General features: G+C 37.6%; 1 protein-coding gene across 9 annotated transcripts in view; it reads left to right on the plus strand.

Moving 5' to 3' along the window:
* ENOX1 (ecto-NOX disulfide-thiol exchanger 1) overlaps positions 1–23,765 on the plus strand; it is a 364,884-nt gene that overhangs the window by 287,442 nt on the left and 53,677 nt on the right. For all 9 annotated transcript variants that reach the window (XM_051778707.1, XM_051778705.1, XM_051778710.1 and 6 more), the window contains 2 exons: positions 11,046–11,152; positions 14,404–14,521. In XM_051778707.1, coding sequence (XP_051634667.1) covers positions 11,046–11,152; positions 14,404–14,521 — 225 coding nt within the window. The remainder of the gene's footprint in view (positions 1–11,045; positions 11,153–14,403; positions 14,522–23,765) is intronic.

The following is a 23,765-nucleotide window of genomic DNA, read 5'->3' on the forward strand; positions in this document are numbered from 1 at the left end:
TTGAATCTGTGCCTAAAATACAGATTGTTTTCCAGAATTTTGGGTAGGTATGTGGCTTGATTTCTAAATTCTTCCACTGTGCTTCCACATCTTAATAACATGTGACACTGCTCCATGACTTTTCATTCATCTCCATTTCATTTCCTCCCAAACCACCTTTTCAGCCTAAGATTTACCAGTGTTGATCGTCATGTTTAAGGAAAATGGGAACCCTAGAGACATCTGTGTTGGTCTGTGGGCCGTTTTTAGACTACACCAAAGCTACAATTCTCTCCTCTGACTTTCTTCTCCATGCACTGTAAACTTTGTCTATTTATTGAAGTTTCGGACTATTTGGTGCAATCTCCCTTGACAACATTGTCAAAAGTACCTATAGGTGAGTGAAAGTCTAAAATCCCATTCAAAAATTATTTTGATATCTCAAGAGTCAGACACACAAGGTGGTGGAAGTGTCCCAGTATACAAGTGGATAGACAGACATTGTAGTTAAGAGAAGTACTCCATGGCTGGGTACTAAGCAGATTATGACACCTACTTTTTTGGTCATTTTTGTCCATTTTACTAATTAATGTCTCTTCAATGGACTTTGGAAATAGGAATCAGGGTCTATGAATCAGTTTCTTGTGTTTGTGGGGGAACAGTGGAAGGGTGGTTTTTATCATGGAGCCCCCTAGCCAGATTGCTTCCTTGTCATGGACTCGTAGAGTCAGTAAGGTTGGAAGAGACATCCAAGATCATTGAGTCTAACCTTTGAATGAACACCACCATGCCAACTAAACCATAGCACTAACTGCCATGTCCAGTCGTTTCTAGAACACTTCAGGGATTCTGACTCCCTGGGCAGCCTGTTCCAATGCTTAACTACCCTTTCAGTGAAAAAATTCTTCCTGAACAAGGGAGGATGGCTTTAAAGTGAAAGAGAGTAGGTTTTGATTAGATATTAGGAAGAAAACCTTTACAGTGAGGATGGTGAGACACTGACACAGATTGCCCAGAGAAGTTGTGGATACTCCATCCCTGGAAGCATGCAAGAGCAGGTTGAATAGGGCTTTGAGCAATCGGGTCTAGTGGAGAATTTCAACCTGCAGGAGGTTGAAACTAGATGATCTTTAAACTCCCCTCCAAGCCAAACCATTCTGTGATTCTATGGATTATGAGATTATGCAGTTTACCTGCTTAGTTTGTTGCTAAGCATCTTCAGCCCATATTTGTGAAACAAGATGTGAAGCTAGATACAACTTTGAGCTGATTCAGTAGGCCTGTCCATTAAGAACAGAAGACTGGGGAGAAGATTGTGTGTCATGTGCCCCTCCTTGGGAACCTCTGAATTGTCACCTCGAGTTTTCCTCTCTTTTTACTTAAGGACTTCAGTGTTGTGTTGGACTACACTGACTTTTTATCAAATAGCTGGTAGGTATCTGATATGAATTCTCACCTCATCCCCCTCCACAAAAAAAAAAAAGAAAAAAAATTAAAAATTGAAGTTAAATAATTCTGAAGGGAAAAGCATTCTCAACAGACTGAATAAAATTCTCCTCCTTTCAGGTTTCTTCATTTTCATTCTCTGATCTCTCTGGGTATGATTTAATCTGTTTTAACATTATCAGTGCCTTCACAGATAGAATCTGCATTTTTGATATTAAAAAATTAAGAAAATGTTAAAAATCTTTTTTGAACTTTCTTCCAAAAATGATTGGCAGCAGTTTTGTTTTTCTCATTACAGGTTCACATCAGACATTGCTATCTTGCTTTAGAAAAGATAAAAATTACATTGATATAATGATGATTACTAAAATCATAGTCTTATCTGATTTGCTTTATATTCCATACTGTACTCCTTTCTCCCAATAATACTTACACTTTTTAGTATGTTCTCACTGTACTAAAAATGATGCCAGTTTCATTACAGTTATTGAAAACATGCTGGTTAAAATTCTCTTAGCAGTCAGGCTTTTTATATACAGTCATGCTTTCTGAGTATTCCTTGAATTGCTCTGTATTAATAACAACTTTTAAAAGGATTTTCCTGCTCTTTGATTGTCCAGTCATACAGTCTTTCTTTCATTTGACAGTGATTAATTCAAAAATATAAGCTTACTTTATGTGCAAATTTTAGGTCATCATTAAGTTCTTTGAGAAAGAGATTGAGTCATATAATGTGTTTTTACGTTGCAGCCCAGATCTCAGTTGGTGTCATAGAATGCCACTATAATATAAATAAAAATATTAATCATTCAGGTCATTAGTTGCCACTATTACTTTCTACCTTGGTACATTTTAAAAACAAAAAATTACGTACAAAATAACATCCACAATCCATCCACGAGCTTTTGATTAGCTCATTTAGTCAGTGTGCTCTTGGCTCGTTTCTGTACTGATAATTTGTCCAGTAAAGGTCAGCTGGGTATCTATTCTTTCTCAGTTGTCCTTCCATTTTCTGTCTCATGTACACATGTTCTCAAAAGCATTTCTATCCAGGATGCTGTGGCAGTGGCAGAGAATAGAGATGAAAGACTCCATTTATATTTTACCTTGCATTCTTATAGTTCCTCCCTATTTTCTGGCAGTATAACCTTTTGTGGTTGCAACTTGTAGTGTTTCACATAGCTTATTCCTTTGTGTTACATTTGCTTTGAATTTCTGCATTCCTTCCGTTGTCTGTAGCTTTCACTCCAACTAAAGTCAATACGAATCTTAGTATTGATTTAGCATGGCCAGAATTTCAACAGAAGCTCTTCTTCTGTTATTTTTAAGACTTTTTTTTTTTTATGCGGACCATTAAATATGCATGATGCTTTATAGCAAAATAAAAGCACTGCCTTCCAAGAGATTTCAGTCTAAGGCCCTATTTTGACAACTCATGCCACTTGCCTGGAATTGCAGATTTCTAGATGATGACACAGGGTTCAAGGCAAAGAAGCGTATGCTCTAGTCACATGAAAATCTGTGCTTGGTTTTGAATGCTTTGCTGAGTAGAGATGGAGGTAAGGGCCTGATGCTTCACAGAACAGAGCTGTAAATGTTTTGTGGAAATAAAGGATAAAGGAAGAGAATATGACACTGGGGCAAGGAAGGAAAGATGAAGGTTCCACCCAAAAGGGTTCCTGAGTTGGCTGTGCATATCACATGGTCTGCACATCTAAAACTGTTCAGACTGCTTATAAGTGATTGAATAAACCTTATAAATATGAATAATCCTATGCAACTATGTGATGGTTTCAGTCTAGGCCTTCCTGGAAACCAGTTTGTAACCAGGAAGGAACTGGGAAGGTGACCAAGGAAGTATTCCATGCTATTCCTTTACGTAACCTAGGGTATAAATAAGGCTTTGATAAGAGAGTTCGCTCTCTTCTCTTCCGGCGAGGTTGGAGAACGGTGGTCCCTGTCTGGGCCTGGCTTATCTGGAGCTGAGGCCTACAGTAACTGCTGTTATCGGCCACGCGTGAGGGGGGAGTGCTGGGCCGTGTCCAGACGTACTGCTTTCTTTCAAGGGAAGTGGTGAGCTCTTGCCAATCCTTCAGCTTTGCTGGGTTTTTAGATTGTGTAGATCTGTTTTATTATTTGTCCCTTTTCACCCTATTTTATCCTTTTCCCTTCTCCCTTCCCCCCTCCTCCCTTCGACTTCGGGAAGCTATTTGGGGTCATAGATTTATATATATAATTCTCATTGTATATCTCTGTTTTATACATAATATATATATATATTTTGGCTAGAACTTTGGCTGCCTGGTCTTTCGGTTTTTTTTTTTCCTTCCCTCTCTGGGAAGGAGACCCTGTTGTCGAGTTTCGGAGATTTGGCAGGAGGCCAACTCCAAACTTGCACAAACTATGACCGATTGAAATACTTACTCCTTTCATTATGCACTAGTCGTGCTTCTTGTCAAATCACTGGATTTGTCCCAAATGGGGTAGTTCATGATGATGACAGAGATGTTATGGGGATGGGAAAAGAGTTTTGGAAAGGGATAGACTATGTGGTAGAGAAAGATGGACACACATAGAATGAGGGACCAAAAATACAAAAGGAAGATGAGACTGGAGGCAGTAAAAAAAGAGAGAAGAGGACAAGTCATGGCAGACAAGGTAACATAAAGTATGGAGAACTAAATGTTACGACATATGATGTCTGAGACGATTTTTTGTTTTGATTGCCAGAAGAGGCTATGGCTGTTGAAACCTCCTCATCCACCTCCCTATTCTTTTTCTTCAGCAAAAGAAACTATACTATGGGCAAAACAAACATAACCCTCCTGATCTCCTAGGAACATTCTAATCTGCAAGATCTCTGTGTAATTATTACTTAGGGAGAGTCCCTTCTCTTAATGGGACCTGCCGGGGCTTGGTCGCATTAATGATGTTCCTTCATTACAGAGCTCTCTTTTTGGACAGACTTACCAAAAACAGTTTTTTCTGCTTTTGCTATTTTTAAATCTGAGGACTGAAAATAAAAGTCTGTCTAACCATAAATAACAAAAAGAACAGCTAATTAAATGCAGTACATTATAATCTTGTCAAGCTGATGAAGAAAGCCTCATTCACTTAATCTTCCTTTGAGTTGGGATGGGGAGATTGTGTGGGTTGAGCTTTTTCTTAGGTTTTTTTCTGATTGTCAACACAAGGTCCATAAAGTCCATTCTGTAAAGTGAGATGGTGGCATTGAAAGAGCAGGTACTGTACATTTGTACCTGCCCTAGTGTGTTGTGCTGGTCTGATGTCAGGCTTCTGTTTATTGAGAAATGACATGAAGGTGAGGTGGTCTTGTTGAGTTCAAGTGATTTATCACATGGCACAGCACCAGCTCTTACAGTTACACTCAGCTGTCAGTTTCTTTGTTGTAAATTAAACCATGTTTCACAACCTAAAAGATTTTCAAAGCTTAAATTGGAGACAGATTTTTTAGCTAAACCTTGCAGGGCAAACTGGGCTCTCTTTAATCAAATTGCATTTTATTTCGGAGTTTAACAGGGAGTGTTCTTCTATTTCTAGAACTACTAATTGTTGATATACATACCTCAGACAAGTTACTATGCAGATTTCTGTATAAATACTGAAAACAGGGCATTTTTAGTATCCCCATAATGCTCCTTCTTTCACTGTTACTCAATCGATTTCTTAGCCAAAAGAAGAAAGTAAAACAATGGCTCCTGACACTGAGGTTTGATACTCTTACAAGACCAGGGATTATAATATGTGTTGTAGTATAAGGACTTTTTCTGTTCTTTGTCTGTGTGGAAGAATCTGCTTATTGTACTATGAAAAAGTATTTCTTCCTGCATCACTCAGGTGTAGTGTTCCTGCATTCGCTCAGCCTCTTAATAACCCATGCAAGCACATGGACTAGAACGGGTCTGAGTCAGATGGAATAGGAAGGGGTATCAACCATTGACCCAGGCATACCTCCTTGTGGTCTCAAACACTGTAGACCTAATCAAAGGGAAATATAGAAATAATTTAGGGAAAGGACATGCTTTCTAGTACTCTGGTAGGTGAGACAGGGTAGGTGGAAGAGGAAAACATCCTTGTTCCTCTGGTAGATTTTGTAATTGCTCTCTGCAATGCTGACACCTCTGCATCAGAGTGAAAGCAAAAAAGGTGAGACTGCTAATAAAGGATGACCCCCCTGACTTTATCTGCAGAATTAAATTAAGTAGAGATAGGGCAGGCTTGCCCATACTGTTCAAATGTAAGAAAGCTGTTGCTCTGGGCCAGCTAGAATTTTCCCACACACTGTAGGTATAGTTCAGAGTTTGATGCAGGACAAGTAGTTTCCCAGAAAAGCATCTTTTTTGTGGAGAGAGAAGGGTTGCTGCTGCAGGGACACTTGGCATCTTGTGCCAGTTGGTTTTAGGGAACAAGGATGGTCCCTGGCTGTTTTTGATTGCTAGTACAGATGTAGCTGTTAGGAGCAGGGCAGGTTGAGGAATGGCATCCTTGCAAGCTGACCGCCCACACAGCAAAATGATTTGGGAGATAAATCACTGGAGGCAACATCCTTTTGGTCTGTCCAAAAAGGTGGAATTTGGGGATATAACAGTGAAGTCCTCTGGTTTGCTCCTTTATCATGCTATGTCTTAACACTATGTCTTAAGGAACCTATTGGCATCCAGGCAGCATGCACACCAAACAGTAGCTTTCTTTACTCTGATGGAGTTGCAGCTGTGAATCACCTTCCTTTTTATACCTCTGGATTTTTTTTTAATTTTTTTTTAAAAAACCTCAGCAAAACCAAAACCAAAGTAAACAACTATGCCATTTATTTGTAGCAGATACGTTATTTCACACTACTGTCAAAATCTATATCTTCATTATACAAATCTGTAATGGCATTTGCTTATGTATGCTGCTGATGACCTACAGTATGCTTTACTTTAGAACCCATCCCTTGCATTATCTGCAGCCTTCTCCAGGGTGGTATTTCCAACTTTTGTTTTCCTCTGCTAGTCAAAGGCAATCACATCTGTTTCTCCCTCTGTGGCATGTGAATTGAGTCAAAGGGAGAGGCTGCAGGTTTTCAACTGTAAATGTGAGAAAGGCAAAGTCTTTTTTGAAAGTATCAGTAGCATAACCAGAAGACTGAGGGTTTGGCCCCAATTAATTAAAATAATAAATGTTTCATTACTCTGCAATCTGTCTAACATTTCTCTTACTCATGTCACGTCGTTTACCTATGTGGAATTTTAGCCTTAGACATAATGCTGAGTTCTGTTCAGTTCATTACAAATGCCTTTCAGAATTGTTGCCAGAAATATTTTCTTCCCTATCCAAAACTGACCTGAATACTCCATTCACTACAGCACCTAGCCTTGACTACTGTAATTCCTTGGTTTGCTGGGCTTGAAGCCAAATCGATTGGCAGACTGCAGCTTAGTCAGAATTCAACAACAAGGCTTCTGGCCCAAACCATGCCTCCTCTCTGTGCTGCGAATCTATATTTGAAAAGCATGTTATGCATTTACTGTAACAGTCTCCTTTACAATGTAATTTTATGGGTGGAATTTTTCTTTTACCCTTCATGTCAACTGTCACACTCTTATAAAATTTTTCTGAGCTAAATTGCCATATATTCTACCCTTACACTTACAGTAATTTATTGCAAAGCACTTTTCATCCTGTATCCCTAATTGGTGGAATTCGGAGAGAAATTATATGTGGAATCCGATTATTTTATCTGCCAGAAAAGACTTTTGGTTTTATTTTAACATATTATTTTTCAGCTTCTATTTTGTTTCTTTTTTAATTATAAATTATATTATATATACTATAAAATAGTATGTATGGCAGCTTATAATGTAATAAGCACAGGAAAAATTGAGTACTGCTTGTCTCCTGAACTCAAGGATAAATTTCAGCCTTCCCTCAGTCATGTATTTAAAATAGCCTGCTTGGTAAATATAATGCAGGCTAAAAGTGTTCTCTCTACCTCTTAATCTACAGATGAGTCTGTGCTTTGGTTCTCATTTATTTCTATTCTTCTTTGCTAGTATAATTTTCAAATAATCTATATCAAATGTTCTCTGGCCCTGTAGATATACTAGTTTTCCCTTTACTACAATCTTCTATGCAACTTCAGCAGGCGTTGTTTAAGGCACTTTTGTTGATATTCCTAGTTTTTGTGGTTGTTTTTACATTTATTCTTGATAACAATAACTTATCCTGGTAGCACCTTTTATGGCAGTAGAAACTGAGGCTTAAATATTCTTTTAATGTACTTACTATGAGCTGGCACCTGTAATAAAGTCTGTAGTAGTTGCACTGCACTGACACTTGCATATCATTCTGGATTTAGTTGTTTGGGTCTTTTTAGTTATTTATAACACAGCAGAAAAGCAATTAGATAATAATCGTTTGTCTGAAACACGCCACAGAAATTACCAACCACAGAATAAGTCATTAGGAAAGCTGCAATTGCTTACATCCTGTAAGTTATATTGATAGGAAAAACGACGACGTTATGGACCCTTCCAGAACGATGCATTTTTTTAAAATCCTAATTTAGTAGGGAAACAGCTTTGCATGTGGTCAGTGAAAATTTGATATAGCACAGAATTCAGTAACAGATGTTTGACAATTAATATTTCATGTTACTTAATAATTCTACTTATCAGTCACAGTTGACAGTACAGTGCATCCTGGAGTTCAAGGTGCCTTAGAGAGATTGATATGACCTGTTATTTAGTTTTGGAAACTTCTTTCTAGAGATCAGGAAATAATCTGAAAACTATGGTCAGCAGCAAGACTGGGAACAATTGTTTCACTCAGATTCTGCAGAAATCAGTCCAAAATTTGGGGCCTCTCTTTGCCCAAGTCTTATCCAGATATAAACAAAAAATTAATTAACTGGAGAGTTTCTCAGATACTATAAACCTTTCATGACTTCCTCTTAGGGATGAATCTACCATCCCTACAGGCTGTGTGCTGATGGATCACTTACCTATACAAATTCGATACTGATCAGAAGTGAGTATATTGTATCTTGTCTTCCAATTACGCAGAGCACAAGCATTATGCCAGCTTTAGGTTTCCTGGGTATCTATGGCAAAATAAACAAATCTTAGTGCAACATGAGCAAATGTGAACTGGCAGAACGGGTTTATATTGAATTGCCCTCTCATAACATGAATACAGATGTTGATGCAATACAAAAGATGTGAAGGCACTTTCCTGTACTGTCAAATCATGGCCTTGGCTGCTGTTTAGCTCTAATGTAATGGTTGGAGGCCTTTTATCTTGGATGTTACCTGTGGGTATTTGCAATACTTCATAGCCTAGATAGCTGTGAATGTTGAAATGGCTGTACGTACACTGACACTTTCTTTGAATAGCATACTGGGATATTGGTCTTTGATACATACTAATTTAGTATGCTCCTCTACATTTCCCTTTTTTTAAAATCCCTAGCTGCCAGTTTCATAAAGTTTCTTTAAATGCCTTGATTTTTAGCATGTGATACTCATACTATCCTACTTCCTATAGTTTTTTTAATTCCTAAAAGTTAAGTAAGTGAAGCAGATGCTTCTTCTGTTCACTTTGTCTCCTGCAGTTATACAAGAAAAACTCTTTGACATCTTCCTAGCTTGTGTTTCCATTGAGGAGAGTTTCTTAAATAGTCGGATAATGACTTTTGATAAATCTTAACACCTGTTCACATAATGGAAATTAAACACTTTAAAGTTCAAATGCTTTTCAAAATTCAGATGATCTTATTAATACTTATTAGTGGAAAATGGCAAACCAGCTCTTTCTCATATCTTTGTGAATCTTTTCTACTTGAATTTCCACTTGCAAACTGAAAACAGATTGTTAATTAAGCAAAATTTTCTGAGCACCTGGGTCATCAACACAACGATAGTAATTAAATTCTAGCTGTAGTTTCTATACACATAATAATAGAGTGCTTTACCGTTTTCATTCTTTTCAAATTAATTGAATAAATGTATACAGCGTAACTTCCTTGATACATCCACTCTTCAGTCCAAGCAAGTTCTAATGGGCTGAAATTATCACATCTGCCTTTAAAACTTGAATGGATTACAAATGGATCAGATCACCACAGTAATGTTGAGGCATATTCTTTAGTAAAACTGCATATACATATTAATTTAAAAGAAAATTAACTACATTTATTTTCTATGACTTTAGAAGGTAAATCATCCCTGAAAGAAAAGCTTCCATATGTGATTCAAAACATTATAAACTTCCTGAATATTACAGAACCCAACAGAAGTGGTAAAAAAAAGAGAGTAGAATAAATGTGCTCCTATTCAAATGAATGAGGTTAATTTTCAGATCTAGAGGTGAAGATACATAGCTGCTTTAGTAGGTGAGTTCACCATTTTAGCAAGGATAGGTTGTTATGTATAATAAGGATCTCTACATCTCTCACTCAAGAAGAGTCAGAGAGCAGATACTGATCAACTCAATGGGGCACTAAGGCATGCCTGCCACCACTTTTCAGTGAGAGGGGTGGGTGGTGCTGCAAGCTTCAACTTTATAAAACAGGGGACATCATTTCAAGCCAGGAATATAAAGAGATAAATAGCCAAGAACCTCGTTAAAGAGTTGAAGCATTTTTCAGTTTTTCATAGTTTGGCACAGCTGCTCATTCAGAAGCACAGCCCAGGTCGTTTGTAGAAAATCTGAATTGCTTGGTGGTCCTTCAGTTAATTGTGCTGAGATCAAAGCAACTTACCTGTTGGCCATTTTTAGTCAAGTCACTGTTGTGGAAAGACAATGTTGTTTCTTACTGATGTGAAGAGAAAGAGTGTTGAGAGAAAAGCTTTCTCAATTGAGATGAACAAATAGCTAAAAGCTTAAGAATCTTAATTGTCCTAGGTAATTGACCTAAATATAGATGTTTGGGTTCAAAACAAATGCATTGGAATTGAATGAAGGAAGCCCATTTCACATCTCTTCTTCATCTTATACAAAAAAAAAAAGTGTCTGTTCACGTACGTAACCATACATAGGCCATGGACACAGGACAGAATGATCTACCACAGGTGAGCCCATTTATATTAAATAGCAGAGAAGCAGCAGCTGCAGCCACAGAATGCAGTGTTAATGTGTGCTTTTGCCCTTCCCGTCTGCTGACAAATTCCCACTATCAGATAGTCACCCTTCAAAGCAGAGCCTGCTTGTCTTTCACACTTTCATTCGTACAGCCTGCTCTATACAGCTGCCACAGGGGAACATGTGTCAGCTTTATGTGTCGAGTTTTATTTCTATGGTCACACCCCTATAGCCACACACGCAAAGGCATGTGCCAGCACAAGGAGTTGTAGCAGACATCAGGGGGAAGCAGCTGCATGCACGGTTTTTGGCACAGAGTTATAAGTTGCATAGACTAAAGTTATGGAGACAGACTTGAAGGGAGACATCTCCAACATTGATACAATGTAAGTACAAAAGACACATCATTGGATGGATATTGATGATGTTGTTTCAGTAATGACATCATCCATAGACTCCTAGTGTCTTTGCTTTGCTTCTCTATAGTGATCACAACATAAATTGCTTGTCTTGTTTGACTTCCTTGTTCACCAAAGTTGAGCAGATTGTCGCCGTTTTCAACGCTTCTACCAGACAAAAAGCTTGGGACCATTTCTCGAAAGCCCAGCGAAAGAACATAGACATTTGGCGAAAGCATTCTGAGGTTGGTGATTTTATTTTTACCTTCTATCCATCATCTCGCAGCTGGATTGACACAGAACGGGTGTGATTATAGCTGGACAGAGTGTATTTGGCAATATTTACAGCTACCATTTTAGCTGTTAATCAGTTCACCATTTACAGTCTCATCTACAGTATGAATTGCTCCCATTGCTCTCATTATGATAATAGTTGTTAAATAACATTAAGACAGAGAGCAATGTGTTTTTATTTTTCATTCAAAATTTGGGGAATCATTGGAAGATTATGTTTACTATCTAAAATAATGAACTCAAGTAGTGAAATTAGGAACAACATTTTCAACTAAGGATAGAATTAAGAATTATTCCTGAAAAAATATCTTTTTAAGTCATCATTATCTGTTCTTAGAAGTATTCTATAGCACAGATTTTTTTTCATTGTGCCATCATATGGTCATCATAAGATGACTTTGAGTGAAAATAAAATAGAAAATTTCTCTCCTAAATAATTATTTAAGTGTATTAAGTCCAGAATTACAACATATTCCTTCCTATTTGTTTTATGCGTATCTTTTAAAAAGTAGATACATAACTTATTCTAAATATTATGCTTGCAAAGAAGCCAATATAAATGTAATCATACTACCACACAGAGTGCATATGTGACTGTCATAAGCATAAGTGGAGGAAATGGGATTCTAACTCCCCTTTCTGCAAGTGGCAGCAAAGGAAGCACTAGACCTCATCCTGTGTTTTGGTCATCCAGCTTTCGTTTTTAATTCAGTATATACGCTATGAGCCTGTATTTTAAAAAGTAAGTACCGCTGTCTTTGTTTTCTTTCTTTCTACTTCCTTTTTTTTTTTTTTTAAATATGGGCAATTTACATGCACTTGGTTTACCTTCATGTAGTACAGAGTATTACCATCACAGTCCTCTAAATGATTTTTCTCTGTCTCAGAATAAAAACTTTAGAAGGTAAGGTGCACTTATTTAATTATTTTGTAGTACACTTGTAAAATGAGTGTTGTACACTTAGTTTGAGAAACACTAAAGTGCGGTGATATAAATCATTTGGATAATGTTTTAAGTGTCCATTAACTAATGCTAAATTACAGCTGAATACCAATGACGCTAAATGTAACATCCACATGAATACCAAATGAATACTTTATTATCAGTGCTATTATGGTGAATACCAAATGACTTCAATAATGGGACACTTAAAATAACATGTTAGCATAATTTATTGGTACAAACTGTATTTTGCATTTTATTCACAAATATTTCAAATATGTAGTGGATAAAGCCTTTGTTCAATTGAAAGTTGGGAAGTTGGGGGTTGATGTTTGTCTTATCTTTTAGAGACATATGAAAATATGATTTGTTAGTTCATTAATTATATTGACTATCCCTTCTTAAAATAACTTTCTGTAAAGGGATGTGGTGTGACATTCATTTGTTGGTTTCTAAATATTTAATAAACTGAAATGTATAAGAGTTAGACTTTCCGGAATTCTCTACTCATTTTTTCAAATATTATTGCCTTTCATTTTTCTAAGAAGAGGACAACTAAAACAATTTAAAACCATGTGAATATATTCTGGAAATGCCTGTTTTTCAGATATGAAATATGTTGAAAATATACCAAATGGTATCTTTGATTTAAATCATATTTCCTAACCATGATATTGTTTGCTGATTTTTTTAATTACTTGATCACCTTCCCTTTTTTCTGAATTTGGGAAAGCTTTGCTAGAAACCCAAACCCAAAACAAACACTCATACACACAGACATTCTCCATGGAAAATTATTGACTTTGCTGACAATGTAGACGTTGATGCATCAAGGACATTTGTCCCCTAATGAGGGAGTAAATATAAGCGGGTGTCTGCTCATGTATGCAGTAATACTTCCCCAGAAAAAGGTACAGGTGGCCTTTTCCAACAGGGAATTCAGAAATGACTTGCCAGTTTCTTCCAGAGATGCTTCTGATTTCATGAGACACTGATTGACAATTTACCTTTTTAATCATTTTTTTAGAAATTTGAAATTATTCTCCTGTAAAACACCCACTAATTAGCTTCCTTGCCTTTGTTGGGATTAATGGGCATAGATAGATTTTTCAGGATATTTGAGATCCACCAGTGAACTAATGAGACAGCTCAAGAGAAACGCCTTCCCTTTTTTCACGCAGTCCCTCTCTGACAGCTTATTGTTAATTGCACGGAGCAGTTGTCGGACTCCTCAATGCTGTCTCCTCCTTCCACGCGACTCTTCCTTGTTTCAAAGATTTTAAACCACCTCTTTGGGAATTAAGCTCTTTGTTGGCAGAAAAATTAGCTGTCTGCGGATGGACAAAGCCTACACTAATCACAGTGCAGCATCCCCATGTTACACCTGACAGGATTATTAGGACAAAATAGAGTCCTCTCAATCTTCTCAGTGCTGCCATTAAAAAGCCAGTTGCTACACCCGCACCAGCTTTTCTACCCAGAACAAAGACTGTCTAGACTCCTACAAAGCCTGCGTGCCTGCTGATCGTTTTCCTGGTGACATGCGCAGGGGCTGCCCGCCTGCCTGCCTGCACGCCTGCCTGCCCTTGCAGTGGTCACCCAGAGACCGAGCTGTCCATGCTGGCACTCATTTTGGATCAAGATGCAAAGATTTTCAGGACAGTGTTACAGGACTGAGTCTTTTAAAGCCAAGGCAATCTGGGCAATAGGGACAGAGGGTGAGATTCCTTTGGCGAGCATTAAGCATCTACAATACAGAGAGCTCCATCTGCACTGACTGCTCTCAGATCCCTTTGCCATAAGCACAGACACTTTTAGGATGCAGTTAAAATGTCTTTGTTTAATGGAGACACCTACATTTGTCCAAATGAATCATACTCCAAGTGGCACTGGGAATCAAGAATTAGATATACCTTAAGCAGGCTCACAATCTTTATCAGTCTGCTTTATACACAATTTTAAGTACTACTATCCCTGCTGTTAAAGCATTCTGCTATGTTTAGCAGACCTAAAGATCACTCGACACTGAAAGTCACTTTCTCTCTTGTTTTCCCTGAGTGTTAGCTTTGATAAAGTCAGTTCTTTCACAGGAAGAATTCCCTGTGCTTCTGTTGTTTTAAATATTCATACACAAATAAATATGATTACAATGATAAATGATGTATAATTAAAATCAGAGCAGTATTAAAAACAGATACTAAATAATACATAATTACTTTTTGGAAGTTCATACTGACAAAAGATAATTTTGGGTTTTAGGAGCTCCGGAATGCACACAGTGAACAGCTCATGGGAATCCGCCGGGAAGAGGAGATGGAAATGTCTGATGATGACAGTGGTGACAATCCCAGTAAAAAGCTGAGAGTAGATGATTCAGGTAAAGTCAAACCCCTCTATAATGTCAAGTATATACAAGTGTTGTTTTATCAAAAGCAAACAAATACTTATATATGAGAAGTGACATGTTAATATCTGATTAGATAAGACAGTATCTTATTTTAAACCCTCACAAATTATTTATTTGAATGATGCAAGCTGTCTCTATGAGGTGTCTGTCACCTGCTATGTTCTATAATGATGAAAATTCTCCAGTTCTGCCCTTACCTGGAAGCATTTTTAATTTACTGCACTCTCTGCAGTCTTGCATGACATTATTTCATTCCATCATTGTAACAATGTCTTATTATGAGACCAGTTGAATTTATGCTTTGGTCAGTATTCTCTAATCCTTACCCTTCTTTTCAACGAGGACATAATATCTCTAATCTCTATAACAAATGCGCCATACCATTTTAACCGAGCATTTTTGGTCACACACTGCACTTCTAAGGGTACCTATTTCACAATACAGTACTGCATTCTGCATGAATTGACACTCATTAGATAGGTTTCAGGGATGAAAGAACAAGGGGCCATGTAATATGAATAAAGAAAAGGAACTTTTTCAGCCTTCTACAGATACACTGCTATCCAGGGTAGACACCAAGGGGTAGCTCAGAAGCTACCTGAGTTACTAACTGGTAACATGATCCGGATGGATGCTTTGCTCTATTTCTTGTCATTGGCTAATAAATTTTTGAGTAGCTAACAAGGGTTTACTTGTTTAGATGCTCATCTACAGAAAGAAAATTTACAGGAGCTGAAGCCAAAGCTTGACTGGAAACTGCCAGACAGCAGTGAACTTTAAGGAAGATAAAGAAGGAAGGAGTAATATGGAAAGAAACTGAGAGTCTCCATTAGGATAATTCTAATCTAATCCTTTGCAGACAGGTACCATATTAAGAAAGGAAAGAATTTCATCCATTAAACTGTTTCAAGTCCTATTATACTAGTCAAAAAGTGTGAATTCAAGCTTACATAGAGAAGAACTCTTTGGCTCCTCCTGTGACAAGATGCTCTGTGAGGTCAAAAGACTCCAGAAGTAAAGACCAAAGGAAGGAGTGTCATCCTAGCAAAGAATTTTTTACTGTGACATCTCTCTTGAAGGGAGATTTAATATTTTTCCTGGAAGAAAAATGCAAAAATAAAATCTGTAAAGGGTGGCCTTAATTTTTGCTTGGCTAATTGTGTGGATTTGGATTTTCCAGACAACACTAAGAAGGTTTTTGGAGCTAAGACAGTAGGTCACTGCAGTCAGCAATTTTTATGACTGTATAATCATCTTACCTTAGCTGTGTCCACTCTTATGGAAGAAAGTCATTAGAATTAACAACAGGAAAGTAGAGCCAGAAATACCTACAGCCTGCATGCCAGAAGAGGAGCAACAATGTTTTAAACTGTCACAATATCAATACAGCCAGGTTTAACATATGCATGCTTAGGGCTACGCTGGTCATTCCTTTTGTAACATCACAAATTGGAAAGTGTGTTTGGTTTTCTTGCATGAAAAAAGACATTTCTATCAAAAGCTTTGATATGTGAGATTTCTACAGCATTCCATCCAAAATAATTTCAGTATTTTTACTGTTACAATGTGAGCACTTGAATGATAAAAGTAGCAAACCCACTACTGTGCAGCATTCTAAATCAAAATTTAGCTATATGAATCCATTTGAGTACTTGTCCATCATTGTTCATTGTACCATTCATCATCCTCTTGATCTCCGTGGAGTTGATCCATCCTGCTGCATATGTAGTCATCCAGTTCTAAAATTAATGTTATAGCTTTCTTCTTTCAACACTACACTCTCAACTAAAGAAGTGCATTTGGTTCTGTCAATGACAATAGAGGAAAATTGGAGTTAAACCACAAGAGTTATTGGGTAGAAAACATTGGTAAATGAAAATAAACTGAGATAAGGACTTTTTTTTACTATTATTTTTATGTACAGAAAAATGATTTTTCCTTCCTTCTCTTGGCATTTTTTAAAGTTACTATTTGTATTAGCTGCCTTCTCTTTTTCTTTTTTTTTCTCTCTTTTTGAGTATGTCATTTCAGAACTACTGCTTTTTCTAACTGGAGTGGCTATTTGTAATGACAGTAGCCTCTGTTCTACAAAGAATGTCTTTTAAAGAATCTTTTATCACAAAGAAACAATTCTACACAGTAAGAAAACGTAGGCACTCTCTATTTTTAACCCCTTTTCTTAAAATGTTGGTCTAAATACTTAATCATGGGAAGAGCAAGGCTTGAATAACATAAAGAAGGTATTGTGCCTCTTCAATTCAAGTACAGCACACACACATAACGGTTTAAAAGTCTAAATCTGAAAGTGAGTTAAGCAATGAGACACGATGAATTGATTTGGATGGTTCCAGAGCTCTGGACTGCCTGTTCTGCCATTCCAACAATATTCTTGAGGACATTATTTTTCAGCCTGCCCTTCTTGACAGTGAGAACAAGACTTCAGGGAAGTTATCATCCCCAAAGCTATAACAAGTAACAGAGATTCCCCCAGGCTTCAATATCTGTGTCAGGTCTTTTTTCATTGTTTCCCCTGGTTAAGTAACCCCTAGTACTAGAAGGCTTAATTAATTCAACAATTTAGAATGGGTTCTAAGGCCTCATTCTGTCTTCTTAAAATGTAGTTTCAGGAGTCTCTCAGCATAATTTCTTCTGCGTATGTCACATCTTCTCACAGCTAGACTGGGACTGGTTAGAATGAAAACTGTCCTCTAGGATATCTGAAGAGAAACCTATTCACAACCTTGAAAAAAAGAGGGTGGATTCCAGCCCCAACATTTCAAAATGCAGTGCAACACCTCTAAACCCTGAGGCTGGGAAAAAGTACTTCAGTATCTGAATGCTTATCCAGAGTTACTGGACTTTGGGGTTCAGAGTGCTGTGGTTTAACCTAGCTGGCAACGAAGTATGACTCAGCTGCTCATTCAATCCCCCAGCCCAGTGGAATGGGGAGGAGAATCAGAAAAAAATAATAACTTGTGGGTTGAGATAAGAACAGTTTAATAATGGAACAAAATGTAACAACAACAACAACAAGAACAACAACAACAGTAGTAGTAGTAGTAGTAGTAGTAGTAGTAGTAGTAGTAGTAGTAGTAGTAGTAGTAGTAGTAGTAGTAATGAAAAGGAGACAGAGATGGATATAAAACCCAAGAGGAAAAAGTGATGCAAAATACCTCTGCTCACTACCTGCTGACCGATGCCCAGCCACCTGTCCCCAGCAGCAATTTGCCCCTTCTGATGAACTACCCTCAATTTATATACTGAGCAGACCAGTAACTCTGTGATATGGAATATTCACATGACTAATTTGGGTCACTTGTCCCTGCTATGTGCCTTCCCGGCTTCTTGTGCATCTCCTCACTGTCAGAGCATCAGAAACTGAAAAGTTCTTGGTTTAGAGTAAGCACTATTTAGCAGCAACTAAAAATCAGTGTATTATCAACATTATTCTCATACTAAATCCAAAACACAGCACTGTGCCAACTACTAGGAAAAAAATTAACTCTCCCAGCTGAAACTAGGACACAGAGGAATGTTATGGGTAGCTGAGGCTTTACTACACAAAAGATCTGAGGATTTGGGGTAGAAGGTGAAAGAGTTATTGCTAAGAATAATTTGCATTTTTCTTCAAGTCCTGCTAGATATTAAGTCATGTAAGTGATCAAGTCACAGCACCTATTAGAAATCTGTTAATTACAGTTTGCTTGGGAAGATCTGGTCTTGCAGCAATGCAGAACAACTCAATAGGAACTTGTGGCAAAGTGTGTAACTCCTTTCTAGACTCAAATCCTCTTCTTTAACCTGCTTCTCCTAGTCATTTATGAACTTGATTTACTGATATCAGTGACTTGGAGACAGATTTGGAATGAGAACTGGGACCTCCAGTCTCCTAAACCTGTCTTCTACCCTCTAGTCCCTTTTCAGGGCTTTGTCATTGCCTCCTGCACAAAGACCTTCTGCTAATCCAGGTGTTTTACAGGTCATTCTCCCCAGGTTTAATCAGTACCCTACTTTTTCGTGTGCAAGTTGAATCTTCAAGGAAAAGAAAGGTTTCACTACTTGTTGGTTATGTTGGAAAGCCTCTCAAACTGCTGCAAGGACACCCCAAGGAACCCCCTAGGAAATCCAATAAGATGGTTGAACTATCCTATGTGCTTGGTTTATAGGAAATCCGCATGGTTTCACAGACTAAAGGTCCTTTGCATTACAAGGAAAGCTGGCACAAGGCTGACCTGAGACTGAGTGAATCTCACCTGTGGGATCAGCTATTACTTTACAATCTCCTTTAATTTTGGGGGTTTTTTTCAAAATTCAGCCTTTAAATAGTGATTTTTCTGCAATGTGGATTTTGGAGTTTGAAAGGGACAAGAGGATTGCTGAAGTAAAGCTGGGAGATTGCTAAGAAAAAAATAATAATGATGATTGGCAACCCAGTTAATATATTTTAAAATCAAGGCGCAGCTACTGAAGCGTTAGCTCAAGGGACAAAAAGGAGATTCAGTGCTAGAGTCTAGAGGATATACAAAAATCTTCAGAATGATCAGGATTTATGGATGATGCTTCTCCCACCTGCTGGCATTGGGAGAAAGGAATCACATGCAAAAGCCTCCAAAGTAATTTTAAGAATTAGTGAAGATGTGTGTTGTAGAGAAGAGCTGAAGTTTGGTTAATGCCTAGAAGGCACCTATAATTCTACTGTAAGGGGAGGTGGGTTAATCTCTTCCTTTTGCAGTTCACAACAATGTGCCATTAATTCTAGCAACTCCAACTTCAGACTGCAGCTGGCACTGTGGAAAAGAACAAAATGCACTGTGCTTGCAGTAAGAATAGTTATCTGATTAAGGCTTTTGACTGGGATCCCAGAGCTCTAGGCCAAATCCCAGCTTCACTACATGTCTCCTGCCTGGACTAATCATTGAACTTCTGTTATCTCAGTTCTCTATTATCAGGTGGAGAAAACGATTCTTCGTTTCATTCAGCCCCTGACTGTTCTGTCCAGGTGAATAAGTTTCTTGGTACAGGGCTCTCTCCAGCTCAACGAACTTGCAATAGCCTACTCATTGGACCCCTGGAGCATTTCACCACCATTATATTACCTGTTATGAAGTAGCTTAATAACATCACAGGAACTGTGCACAAATAATAAATTGCAAGTTATGTAGTACAAACCCAGTTTGAACATGTAAGATCGCCGCTGCTTTGCAAGTTAGGAAGGACATGCTCTATGACAGGATTGTGAAACATACCTAAAATAGGTGTCAAACGTTGAAGCTTTTCTCTCTTGAATTAAAGATCTGGTAGCCTGGATCTTTAATGCTCTCCTGAACTGATCTGTCCTGTTTGCAGCATCAGCTAAGTCACTTGTCGTAAGAAACAGGCTGAATAGTGGGTAGTCCATCTCACAAAAAGTATAAGGCCTTGTGAAAGTCAGTATTTGAAAATCGCACCTTAGTCCACACAGCATAAAACAGACTTTGGGATATTGTTTGTAAGCCTGTCTTGAAAGTTGCAAGCCTGGCAAGTTTTCAAGGAAAGCCTGAAACAACACCAAAGTGATCTGTGTGATGCTTATTCATCTTTTCTCTGGAATTTAATCCTCGTTTTTCTTTCTCTAAGTCTTTTGTGAATGCAGTGATGCACACATGGAATAGAAACTGTGTCTTATAGGTGGATTAAACTGGTAGGAAAGCTTTATATGGATTGTTAAAACTTTGAATAGAAATTGCTAAGCCCCAACTGTGTGGAGCTGAGCTTTCTCTTTCTTTTTTTCCAACTTGATAAGTGTCAAGGCAGATCTCATGTCAGATCATCATCTTCCTCCTGATCACAGTCATCAGATATTTCTCCCTTCCCTTCTTGTAAGTCTAACCTTTTGGGTTTATGGGAGATTTTATTTTAAACAAAAGCCTGTTTTATTTTTCTGTTATTACCTCTCCATCTCATAGCTTTTTGGTGTCAGATATTGTGAAAGTGATATTGGTATTTAACAAACCCATATTTTGCCCATTTTAATTTTAAACACTTATTGATAAAGATAACATAAAATAACAAAATGTATTTGCTTTAAAAATTAATGGGCTACCATAGGTTTTTTTCCCTTAAATAAATTGGTACCATTTCAAAGCCATCAGCTGCTGGTGTCATAATCAGCCCTGATAAGCATAGAAAGACATATGAAGAGGAAAGTAAACCCTGTTAATAGAAGCTATTAACCAGGTTTTAGAAGCAATCTCAAAGAAGGCATTTAAAATGTGAAGCTCTGAATTGTCACTGTACTGACACAGTCCTCTCTCTGTCCAGAGAAGACAGCTGAACAACCCCTTTGAGCTCTGTGAGCAGAGTAACTTCCCTTTGAATGGAAATGCTTTGGCCTAGCAGACAATCAGCTTTGCTCCCTGGGACCATCAGGGATGATCACTAGAAAGCAGCACAAGATGATTATTCTCTCTGTGCTGGGGAAAGTCTGCTCTAGTGTCTTCCACGTTATGCCAGTTCAGAGCTGTTATCATCAGGCAGGCTCCAATTTTGTGCCATAAAATGCATTCCATTTTTCCCACAGCTTTTACAAAAACAGCCTGAAGTTCAGGAAGCATGTAGGCAGGGGTCTAATTTTATGCCCCTGGTTTTAAGTCCATTTGGCTCTAATAGTGCTTCTCGTGCAGCTGAATTTAAGAGAAAAATCCTGATGAATCAGGGCTGAGTGTAGTTGCCCAGCCTGTCTTCCCTGGGGAATAAAAACAGCCTCCTCCTCTCCCAGGTACTGGGCCAGTTCCTCTGGATCATGTTCAACACGTAGACTCTGGGATGAACATCTATGCGGTCCTGTGGACGCAGCAGTGAAGGAGTTAATCTAACTTCCAAATTTTAGAGGAAACAGACACTTCAAAGGCATTTTCCTATTATGAGGTTTAGGAGGATGTCCTGTTTACTATGAAACAAGTCTGTTGCACTTTGATGCTTTTCAACTGCAAGAAATACTATTATCTAGATTACATTTTATCATATTTTCTGGGTATTTCATACTGATAAGATTTTATGCAGGATCATTACATATGAGAATAGATTTAATCCTGTTTTTAGTAAGCTTTAAGGACACTGAGGGATTATTTATGTAATAAGATGCAAAGTTGCTATGGAAAATGCTATAGCAACCTAACATCTTCACAAAACCAAGCAGGCACTTGTGACAGCAATCTAAATTTACATTTATTTTAGTGTTATTTTATTGACATTCTTAGTGTCTCATTTTGACAGCATGTTAAAATATGTTTTGCATTCATGCTAGAACAAAATTAACAGCATGTTGTTGGAATGAAGATGATGCTTATAATTTTTGCAGATAATTTAAACATATTTCATTTTGTGTAAATAGCATTAATATAATAGTGAAAAGATTCAGGTGCATCCTATCTATTTGTAATCGAGAAAACAATGCATATTGAAAGTAATATTTTACAAGTCAGTGAAAGCTAAACTGCTTTTATTTGCTTTATATTGGAATGAAAATATTTTTAAGAAAGAAATTATTTTGTTATTAGAATTTATTTCAAATCCTATATATTTTATTATAACTTTCCCAGTTTAGGATACAGGCTATAATTTTTCATTAGCTTTCATAAAGCAGGGCATCATTTCTGAATGTGTAAACTTACAGTTTGATAGGGGATTGCCCTACTTAAATGGGACTTTTGTAAAATATAGGATAAAAATACACATTGCCCCTTAGGAGGTTAAATAAAAAGGGAAAGAATAAACAAACACAAAGTGATGAAACAGTCTGAACTCTGTCCTCTGCTCATTGCAGTTAATAATGAAACTCGTATTGACTTCAATGGAAGCAGAAGCAAGCTCTGTATATTGATTTTCTCCATCCCCCTCCATTAAGAATCCTGAAGTGCGGCTGTAACATTGTTGAAGTGGGATGTTGGCAGCAAAATCAATAAAAGACAATATTAGAACATATGCTGTTTTCAGCTTCCTCACAATCTGATATAGCTGGTATTAGCATTCTTCTCCAAATTACCTTTCATGCTTTCTATAAAGTGACCTTCCTTATAGCACCCTCTCCAAAATAAAACTTTTGTGCTTTTTCTTTCATATTTAGTCTTCAAGAGAACGAGCCCTATTTATAACAGTGAAGGCGGTTGATTCTGAACAGAGCACAATGAACAGATTCCTTCAAGAGTGGCTTTAGCCTAACACTATTTCTGACCTCCAAGAACTCTTTGAAAAACTCTCTGAAAGATCATTTCTATTAGTGTTTAAACTAAGATCTTGATTTTAGGTTTTCTCAACTGCGCTGCCCTTTACACCCTGTTGTTTTTAGAAGCCATTTTCACCCCAGCACATTAGAGAAGCTTGCAGATACGGCTTGAGGTGCAGATTTAGGAGCCTTCTTATCCATCATTATATCCAAGCATCATCAGCCATTTCTAACATGTCAGATGAGATAATGATCAGAAAGCAGAGTTTTTTCCAATATCAGTACAAGCGTCTAAGCTCATAATTGCAGGTTTGGGGACTGTCATTATGTCATGAGACATGCAAGGCTGGCTGAAGCTTCCAAAGCATTAAAAGCTTCCTTTTCAAAGCATGAAGCTTCTTTCTTGTGTGTCCAGCTGACTGGCAGTCTGTGACATGGTTGCATGCCAGGAGTTAAAAACACACGCAGCAGAATTTGTTCTTGAAGTTGGGTGGCCACAGAAATTCCCAAACTACTGCTAGTTAGTGATGCCATTTTACTTTGGTGAATGAATCTTAGATTCAGAGAAGCTTCAGGATATCCTGCTCTTTTGTTTAGGTTTAAAAGCCATCTCAAGAAAATAAGCTTCTTGCTTATGACACATATCCATAGTATAGCATTTTTGTGACCAGTATGTTGTAGGATTTGGTGAAGTTGAAAGCCAAGTAGATTCAAACCTGCTTGGAGGTGAGTGATCTTCTTTTAGTCTTACTTGGATTTAGATTCATGGCAGAGAGAAAACAAAGAACTGTCCTCTAAGATTTGAAATGACAGACTGAAGAACTAGATAACATACCATTTTATTCCAGTTCTCCGGTTAATTTCAGCATGTGACTCCTTGAACACCAGCATACAGACAGGTGGTTCATTTCGTTGGTGGTGTTTTTTGGTTTGGTTTTGTTTTTTTTTTTTTAATTAGGAATTCTAATTGCTTTTTTTTGTTGTTTACCCTTCAATGAGCAAAAAAGTTTG

The sequence above is a fragment of the Manacus candei genome, unplaced genomic scaffold, assembly GCF_025592945.1.
Source record: "Manacus candei isolate 608988 ecotype Guabito, Panama unplaced genomic scaffold, ASM2559294v1 h1tg000014l, whole genome shotgun sequence".
Taxonomy (NCBI): domain Eukaryota; kingdom Metazoa; phylum Chordata; class Aves; order Passeriformes; family Pipridae; genus Manacus; species Manacus candei.